Below are 8,976 nucleotides of genomic sequence, written 5' to 3'. Positions count from 1 at the left end.
AGCCTTAAAACAACCTAACCTCCTAAAAATTTTTACTTGATTTGTCCAGACCGATTTACTGGAAAATTTTATCAAGACTACTGGGAGATTATTGGCTTTGATATACACAACATTGTACTACATTTTTATGGAGGTGCTACACTGCCTAAGTCCATTACACATACTAATTTGGTGTTGTTGCCTAAGAAACCTATGGTGCAAATATTTTCTGACCTTAGACCAATAAGTTTGAGCAATTTCATCAATAAGGTGATATCCAGGGTACTACACGATAGTCTGGAGAAGTTCTTGCCTGCCTTGATATCTCCTAATCAATATGGATTTGTGAAGGGTAGGAGTATCTTTGAAATACCAAAGTCAAGCTATTATGTTGAGAAGGTTGTAGATAATTTTTGCAGCGAGCTTACTTGCCATGGTACAGATTTATAGATTGTGCAATGCATCGTGGTAAAAGATGAGTCAGCAAATAATTAGCACCGGGTACAAAGTGTGTAACCGGTATGGGATGGATCCGAAGGAAGCATAACTGAGGATAAAGATTCAAAGGTTTGACATCAGATAGGATTTAATGAGCAGCCGTTACAGAGAGTATCTGCATTCAAATCCAGTCGTTATGCACCCATTAATGACGTTTTTATTCTCATTTAAGAGGATCTTGATTTTAGAATCTTGTCTTCCTAAATATCTATAAATAGCAGGATTAACAACCATTGTAGGACATGAAACATTCTACACATAAAAGCTTTAATCTACTACTTTACGCTCAATCCAAACAGTTTTATCATTGCTTTTCCTTTTGCTTTCGGAAAGATCGAGTTCAGAATCAGGCTTGTTATCTCATTTAATTTTAGTCGTTAATCTAATTTTTGTTCTATTTCTATATCATCTTTGGATCAAATCTATTCGCTTGTCTATAAACCACGCTACATATTCAACTGTACTGTTTTACGGATAAACAACTTTAAAAAAATTCATATACCAGAATATACAATAAAAAAAATTGCCTAATTTGAGCCGGATAAGATCATTATTATTATACATAGATTGTATATTGATTATACAAAGTTATACATAAATTATACATGTATTATACTATTTCTAGTTCAAGAGATCTTTAAAAAAAAAAAAAAAAAAAAATCAAGAGATCTTTAAAAAATAAATAAAAAACCTCCCTTGCTATATATGGCAGTTTGGATCAGTTGTGTCAGTTGTGGCTAAGATAAAGCGATTAGATTCCTAACGATCATTTGACGTGACACTAAAACTTGAGGCTCAAAATGCTCCCTTCACTCGAACTCTCAACTCCACCTCAATTCCCACAGAACAGAAAGAAAACACACATTAACCCAACTAAAGAATGACACAGATTTTTCAAGCTCCATCTTCTTCTACTCTCACTTTTCATCAATTTACATCACAACCCAAAGCAGGTATTGTGCAGTAATTTGTAATATTCATCCAGTTGTGTTTGGGTCCTGAATTTGGTTTTGCTGAACTTTTGTGCTTTGCTCTTTACAGGATTATATGTAGCTGAGAAGTCTGGTTCTTGCCTTTTGTCTCAAAGACATGTTAGGAACTTGAACGTTTCGTATACTTATTCAAATTTGAGCTCATTTACAGCTAAGGTTGCTTCAAATGGAGGTAATTTTGATCCCTTCTTCAACTGAAAACCTGGAACCTTCGTCTTATAAAATGCCCAATTTGTAGAATTTGTCAAAGTGTTGCACTAGAATTTGTGTAGTTTTGTCTTTTTGTTCTTCTAGTTGTGCTGTATGCTTGTTTTCTGCTACTTAGTTTTTGTCAAAGTGTCAAAGTGTTTTTTTTTTTTGTTGAAGGGGAGTCTTGGCGTAACTGGTAAAGTTGATGCCATGTGACCAGGAGGTCACGGTTTCAAGCCGTGGAAACAACCTCTTGCAAAAATGCAGGGTAAGACTGCGTACAATAGACCCTTGTGGTCTGGCCCTTCCCCGACCCCGCGCATAGTGAGAGCTTAGTACACCGGGCTGCCCTAGCTTTTGTTAAGTCTTCTTTGGGGCACTGTCTGAATTGAATGTCTCCACATGTTTGCTTCACCAAGTCTAATTTGTTCTTTTTGTGTACATAAAATACTCGTCCGTAGATTATAAGAAAGAATTGAATTTTTGAAACTTGTAGTTTTAAACATGCCAAAACATTTGTGTGACTATAAGTAGGGGAGGACGCACAAGCCAAGCTACGGGTTCGGCCGAACCCAGTAGCTTTTCTTAAACAATGTATTTGATGTTTAAAATTTATTAAATATGTACAAATATAAAATTTAGATCCAAGTCACTAACACTTGAAATCGTCGTTCTAAAATTTAGAACCCATAAGATTGAAATCCGATTGAAATCCTGGCTCCACCTCTGACTATAAGACTTTTGAAGCTTTAAACGTGCCATAATATTTGTGTAGCTTCTCATTTAATGGTAAAATGGAAAGTTTTAAGTTAAATTGTTTCTAAATTTAGAAAGAGGTCATTCTTTTTAGAAATGACTAAAAATGATAGGGTCACTAAAACAGGAAGCAAGGGAATATTTAATCCAGGACTTCTCATAATGCCTGACTGGTTCTTGGTTTCTGATGCTATGCAAATTCTATTGGGCTTAAACTCTTATTCTTTTAACTTCCTCCCTTCCAACATATGGTAATATTTTTTTCGTCCTACACTGCCGCTGTTCGAGATCATTACTCTTATACTAACATATTCAGTAACTTGCAGCTTGTGCTTCTACAGTGTCAGGTCAAACAGCTGAGTCTGAAGTACTTAAAGCCCTATCCCAGATTATCGATCCTGATTTTGGGACTGACATCGTCTCCTGTGGATTTGTGAAGGACCTCTTGGTTGATGAGGGTTTAGGAGAGGTCTTGTACAAACTATTTTCTCACATTCATAACATATATGTGTGAATTATTTTCCTTATTCAATCTGTTGGAATTTCAGGTGTCATTCCGGTTAGAGCTTACAACACCAGCATGTCCGATCAAGGACATGGTAAATGAAACACAACTACCACTATTTCATCAAGAATTGATGTGTATCAAGTGGTACATAATTTATTTTTTTTACTTTTCCTTTTCACCGCAAATTAGCTTATCAGTATATACTAGGATACACAAGATCAAGAGCAAACACGTTCTTGTTATTTCACTAATAATTTATTTTTCAGTCATCATGTGAGCAGTGGGGGAGCCACGATTTTCACTAAAGAGGTCAAAATATAAAGAAGTAAACCCACGAAGAAGCCAAGGGGTGTCAATATGAAATATATGTACACTAAAAGAAACTTTTACCTAGCTATGCAGCGTATTTTTTCCGACAAAGGGGTGTCAGTTGATGCCCCTCGAATATATGTGGCTTCGCCACTGCCTGTGGGTGCGGATTTGTGATTCATATAACTATGATTAGACTAGAAATCTGATATTCAATTTTCCAACAGTTTGAGCAGAAGGCGAACGAGGTGGTTGCTGCACTTCCTTGGGTTAAAAAGGTCAATGTGACAATGTCAGCCCAACCAGCAAAACCTATGTATGCCGGACAGCTTCCCGCCGGGCTACAAACAATCTCCAATATAATTGCTGTTTCCAGTTGCAAGGTGAAGAATTCCACAGTCTTTCTGCTTCCGTGCTTTTTAACCCGTTAAAACATTTCTTGTAGTAAGTATCAAAGATCAATTCCCATCCCCCGAGAGAAAATAAAAAATAAAGATTGAGAGGAGAAGGACTATAGCCTTCATCTAAAAGCAACATTGTAAGATTTGTTGTTATGCAGCATTTAGTTTGTTATTCGGTGCTTTATCGCTTGAGCATGTCTCAATATTATTGCTTTTCATATTTTGTGTTTCTCCAAACCCTCAATCATTTTGCTTTGATCAGCTTAGCATATGCAATTAATCTTATGTGTCCTCTTTCCTTTATTGATGTTAACCTCTATAAACCACAGGGAGGGGTAGGTAAATCAACTGTAGCGGTCAACCTCGCTTACACTTTGGCTGATATGGGAGCTAGAGTTGGTATATTTGATGCAGACGTATATGGTCCTAGTTTGCCAACAATGGTGTCCCCAGAAAACCGGATACTTGAAATGGTAATTTTCATTTTGTGGACTGAACGAAGTTTTCTCTACTGCATATAACCGCTGAAAGATTTTTTTGTAGAATGCAGAGAAAAGAACCATTATTCCAACTGAATACATGGGTGTTAAGTTGGTATCTTTTGGATTTGCTGGGCAAGGGCGTGCAATTATGCGAGGTCCTATGGTGTCTGGGGTCATCAACCAACTTTTGACTACTACAGAATGGTATGACATGCTTTGCATCTGAAGAGAAGTCAAGAACCATCAACCAATTAACTTAAGACATTTCTTTGAAATTTCTATACCGGAGAAATGCTTCGAAATCTATTGAAATTTCGTATTCCGGAGAAACGTTAAAAAGAATTTTTTGTTACACTTTTCACTCTACATATCATGTTTCAACCTGTAATGCAATCTTTTTTAGATTGTAACCTGGAATTTTAAGCAGCTTATTGACTATTACTATATACTATATTAGCCTTTATCAAGATTAAGCCATCAGCTTCCAAATAGTATGGCTACTATTTTGAAAAAGCCAACTAGTACCTACTGCATTAATGTGTTGTTGTAAGATTAAAGCTTTATCCCGTGGAATTAGTCGAGGTGCGCTCAAGCTGGCCCGAAAAAAAGGATTAAAGCTTATTTAAGTAGATTTGCATGTAGTCTTAGAAGTTTGTTTTGGAGGATTACTGCATATGGTTCTTTTGAGAAAGATGGCTATGCTTTAAATCTGGTGATCTTTAATTACTTTATTGTCCTAAATGTGAGCAAATATGCAGGGGAGAATTGGACTACCTTGTTATTGACATGCCCCCTGGAACTGGTGACATTCAACTTACTTTATGTCAGGTTTGCTTATTGACCGTACAACTAATGTGTGCATGTTTGTGAGAGTTCGTGGTAGCATTTCATCTTATATATCCTTCTTTGGCTGTTTCAACTGTTAGGTTGTTCCTTTGACTGCTGCAGTTATTGTTACTACACCTCAAAAGCTAGCATTTATAGATGTAGCAAAGGGTGTCCGCATGTTCTCAAAGCTTAAGGTACAGGTTCCTTGTGTTGCCGTGTTATCTGCAATGTTTTTTTCTCTCTCACTGTGATTAGAATGTAAATTCTCTTTATCGAGCTGAAAAGATGAGTTGCTGTTTTTTATTGTACATTTCACACTTGAATGTACAGGTTCCTTGCGTTGCCGTAGTTGAGAACATGTGCCACTTCGATGCTGATGGAAAACGTTACTACCCCTTCGGCAGGGGTTCAGGGTCTCAGGTTTGCCGTTGCTCTTAGGTCCAATTGATGTTTTTTTCTCCTTTCTCAAAGTTTAGCAATTTTCGCTTTCCTTTGTTTGAGTAATTCAGATTTTTTGGAATGTTAGGACATTGCCCTCAATTCACACAGATACTCGAGCGGATGGATTTGGTCTAGATATATTATTCTCAATGCATACTAACCAACCTAACCGTGGAGATTCAAACACCAAATCTGAAATTTTAATACAATCCTCTAATCCAAGTCTGCTTGCAGAATCTTCAGTGTCGTGAGATCAATTTTGTTTGGGATCGTTATTGAGACATGATCATTAAAACATGCAATTCATCGTTGAAGAGTATGTTTATATAAATTTCATCTGTATCTCTGCAGGTTGTCCAGCAGTTCGGAATCCCCCATCTATTTGATCTCCCTATCCAACCAACTGTAAGTTGCAACATTTAAAACTCTAAACTGGTTCAAATATTTGAAAATTCACATTTACATCACTTAGGTCCGCACTAAATATTGTAAACATTTGAACTACTGAAGACTTCCATTTAGATTTCTCTGTCAATGAGTCAGAATTCCTGCATTATCCTTTCCCTTAAAATAGTGAATGTCATCTTTCATAGATTCACTTCATCGGTCTGGTTTTAAATACAACTAAGATTCTCTCTTCTGAATTACGACCTATTCTTCTTCAAATCATTCTTTCACCTGACTAGTGGAGATAACCAATTCAAACGAGTTTGACTATGAATTGATACTGCTCGGGACTGAACTTTAATAAGTACGTGTATAGTTGTAAATTGTCACTTCGGAATTTCTGAAAAATACGCCAACTTTGTGTTAAATTGTAAAGCTATCTGCTTCTGGAGATAGTGGAATGCCTGAAGTGGTAGCTGATCCTCAAGGTGAAGTTTCCAGAACGTTCCAAGAGTTAGGCGTGTGCGTAGTACAACAGTGTGCCAAGATTCGTCAACAAGGTACGTTTTATTTATTTGTTTATTTCTCTTTTCAATTACTTATTCAAGCCAAATTCATTGGAAAGAAAAAAAAAAAGATTTCAGTTCTATTCAAGAATTCCTGCTAATTATTCATGCGATACAAGCTTCATTCTAGTGGGAATATATTTGCGAATATTTTTAAAATCTATTGTCAGTACTTTGCTTGAACTAGATATAATGGTTACTGATTGTCTCTTTTTTGTTTTGTTGGTTGTTTATTTTGTTACAGTATCAACTGCAGTGAGTTATGATAGATCTATCAAGGCGATCAAGGTCAAAGTACCTGATTCCGATGAAGAGTTTTATTTGCACCCTGCAACTGTAAGAAGAAATGATCGATCTGCGCAAAGTGTGGTATGCATTCAAGTCTTTTAAGTTACTTTTCCAGCTTTCCAGATGTGTTGCACTGCACGATTAATGACATGCTAAGACATTTATATCAATATCATTGCTGTCCGCCATGCTTTTTCTTGGACTAATACTCTTCTTGTTCTACTGATTTAATACAAAATATTTCATGTCGTTAACATTTTGACTTTTTTTTCTCTTCAATGTCTTTGGTTCAGGATGAGTGGACGGGTGAACAGAAACTGCAATATTCTGATATCCTAGACGACATTGAACCTGAAGAGATTCGGCCATTAGGAAACTACGCTGTGGAAATAACATGGCCAGATGGATTTAACCAGGTCTTTTGACACACTTATTTTCACCACTTGATCATTCGTCGCTCTCATCTAAGTTGCTTCTTCTATCTATAGGAAACCTAACAAGTATGAGTGTATTTAAAAACTTCTACAATGAAAACATGCTGTAAAAAGCATGACCAATTAACTATTTGGACTTATTTGGTTTATGTCTATCGGAAACAACCTTTCTACCTTCACAAGATAGGGGTAAGGTCTACGTACACACTACCCTCCCCAGACCCCACAATTGAGAGGGTATGTTGTTGTTGTTGTTGTTGTTTACTGATTTGGTTTATACAAGTCAAATAAAGTGGAAGTCAGTATTTTAGGACTGTTGTAAAGTGGAGCCAAGATTAAAGATCGCGCTAATCTATGTTGTTCAAACTCTCTGGTTAATTAGTAAGCTAGAGCCAAGTTTTCCTTAGATCTTTTTGATGCATACTTTTTTCAGGACTATCCTCCATTATGAAACACAACAAAGAAAGTCGCCAATTCTTATTTATGAAATACACGCTTCAGTTGGCCTATATATAGCAGATTGAAGTAGATTTTTTGGTTTTATTTTTGTGTTGCAGATAGCTCCTTATGACCAGCTGCAAATGATGGAGCGCTTGGTTGAAGTTCCTCAACTTACTCCTGCATAGGTAATGACAAAGTCGCATCTAAGATTTAAATTTAATGGGTTTAACCTTTAAATTTCTTTGAACTGAACTCATTGTACTTCTGAAATTACGGGTTCAGAACTAGTATATGGTAAAACACTTCAAGAGTTTTTCACATATATATCTATGTTTGGCATCGAATATACTAGTTCAGTTGAACCCTGTGTTCGAGGTCTATCGGAAACAACCTCTCTGCCCTCCAGGGTAGGGGTAAGGCCGCATACATCTTACCCTCTCTAGACCCCACTTGTGGAAATCTACTGAGTTTGTTGTAGTTAAACCCTGTGTTGAAAAACTCCATCCACCTGAGGGCCTGGCTTATATGCATTATCAATTTTTTTCTTTTTTACTTAGTTAGCCTAATTAGTGGCATAAATCTTCACGTGACTAAAGAGGAGTCTTGGAGCAACGGTAAAGTTGTCTCCGTGTGACCTATAGATCAGGGAATCGAGTCGTGAAAGCAGCCATTAATGGTGCATTAAGGTAGGCTGTCTACATCACACCCTTAGGGGTGCGACCTCTTCCCCGGATCCTGCGTGAACGTGGGATGTCATGTGCACCGGGCTGCCCTTTTAAATTGTTTACATGACTCAAACTTTCATGTTTTATTTCTAGGGATGAATTAGAAGTCCAAAATCAGATATAAATACAGTGGGAAGATTTTTGCTTTGCTCCTCTACCTAAAGTCACAAGAAAGTTGCTAGCTGGAGCTACAAGGATCTCAGTGATGTTTCATTTTTGACTTTCTGTAGATAGTAATCTCCACTACCATTTGTTCAATATATTATTTTTATAGCAATCTTCACTAGTGTGAATCATTTTGTCACAACAATCTATCTGTCATCATTGTTGTACAGCATGCTCCAGTGCTTGTACCTTGATTGGTCAACAAAAGGAGATAAAGTGAATTGGGGATGTAATCAAACCTTAAAATTGTGAAGATACATACGTTGAGTTTATGTTCACAATGTAAAATTTTATACTATTCGGTTAAATTGACCTACGAAATGTAATTTTACCTATCAAGTCTCTTATAGTAACCAGAAAAATAAAGTAATATCTTGTTATAATTGGTTAAATTACATTAAACACTTTACATCGTAATTGTACATAACCAGAATTTCTGGTTAAATTACATTAACCAGAAAAATAAAGTAATATCTTGAATTGTTATACATTTGTCACCTCCTGCGCCATCATCTTAGAAGCTCGAAAAAAGAAAACAAACAAAACAAATGAAAGAAGTCAAGAAAAACATGAATTTAACCACAAAA

General features: G+C 36.4%; 1 protein-coding gene across 2 annotated transcripts; it reads left to right on the top strand.

Annotated features, from left to right (window-relative positions):
- Positions 1-1,182: 1,182 nt before the first annotated feature.
- On the top strand, positions 1,183-8,667 carry LOC107793652 (fe-S cluster assembly factor HCF101, chloroplastic). Of its 2 annotated transcripts, none has more exons than XM_016616046.2 (16): positions 1,183-1,430; positions 1,519-1,641; positions 2,756-2,883; positions 2,963-3,013; positions 3,459-3,614; positions 3,962-4,105; positions 4,176-4,318; positions 4,873-4,942; positions 5,041-5,136; positions 5,273-5,362; positions 5,735-5,788; positions 6,207-6,330; positions 6,581-6,705; positions 6,918-7,040; positions 7,616-7,684; positions 8,318-8,667. In XM_016616046.2, the coding sequence occupies exons 1-15, from the start codon at positions 1,358-1,360 to the stop codon at positions 7,682-7,684; spliced, it is 1,569 nt and encodes a 522-aa protein (XP_016471532.1). In that variant the 5' UTR covers positions 1,183-1,357; the 3' UTR covers positions 8,318-8,667. The 2 variants fall into 2 exon arrangements, with proteins under 2 accessions (XP_016471532.1, XP_016471531.1); XM_016616045.2 differs by having other exon boundaries at positions 1,193-1,430; positions 2,741-2,883.
- Positions 8,668-8,976: the final 309 nt, after the last annotated feature.

This window comes from Nicotiana tabacum, chromosome 21 (genome assembly GCF_000715075.1).
Source record: "Nicotiana tabacum cultivar K326 chromosome 21, ASM71507v2, whole genome shotgun sequence".
Taxonomy (NCBI): domain Eukaryota; kingdom Viridiplantae; phylum Streptophyta; class Magnoliopsida; order Solanales; family Solanaceae; genus Nicotiana; species Nicotiana tabacum.
Note: the sequence above shows the minus strand (reverse complement) of the source record. Positions and strands in the feature narration are given on the sequence as shown.

Coding starts and splice junctions, on each gene's coding strand:
- LOC107793652 (XM_016616045.2), top strand. CDS start 1,358: ATGACACAGATTTTTCAAGCTCCATCTTCTTCTACTCTCACTTTTCAT. Junction 1,431..1,518: donor TACATCACAACCCAAAGCAG/GTATTGTGCAGT, acceptor TGCTCTTTACAG/GATTATATGTAGCTGAGAAG. Junction 7,041..7,615: donor GGCCAGATGGATTTAACCAG/GTCTTTTGACAC, acceptor TTTGTGTTGCAG/ATAGCTCCTTATGACCAGCT.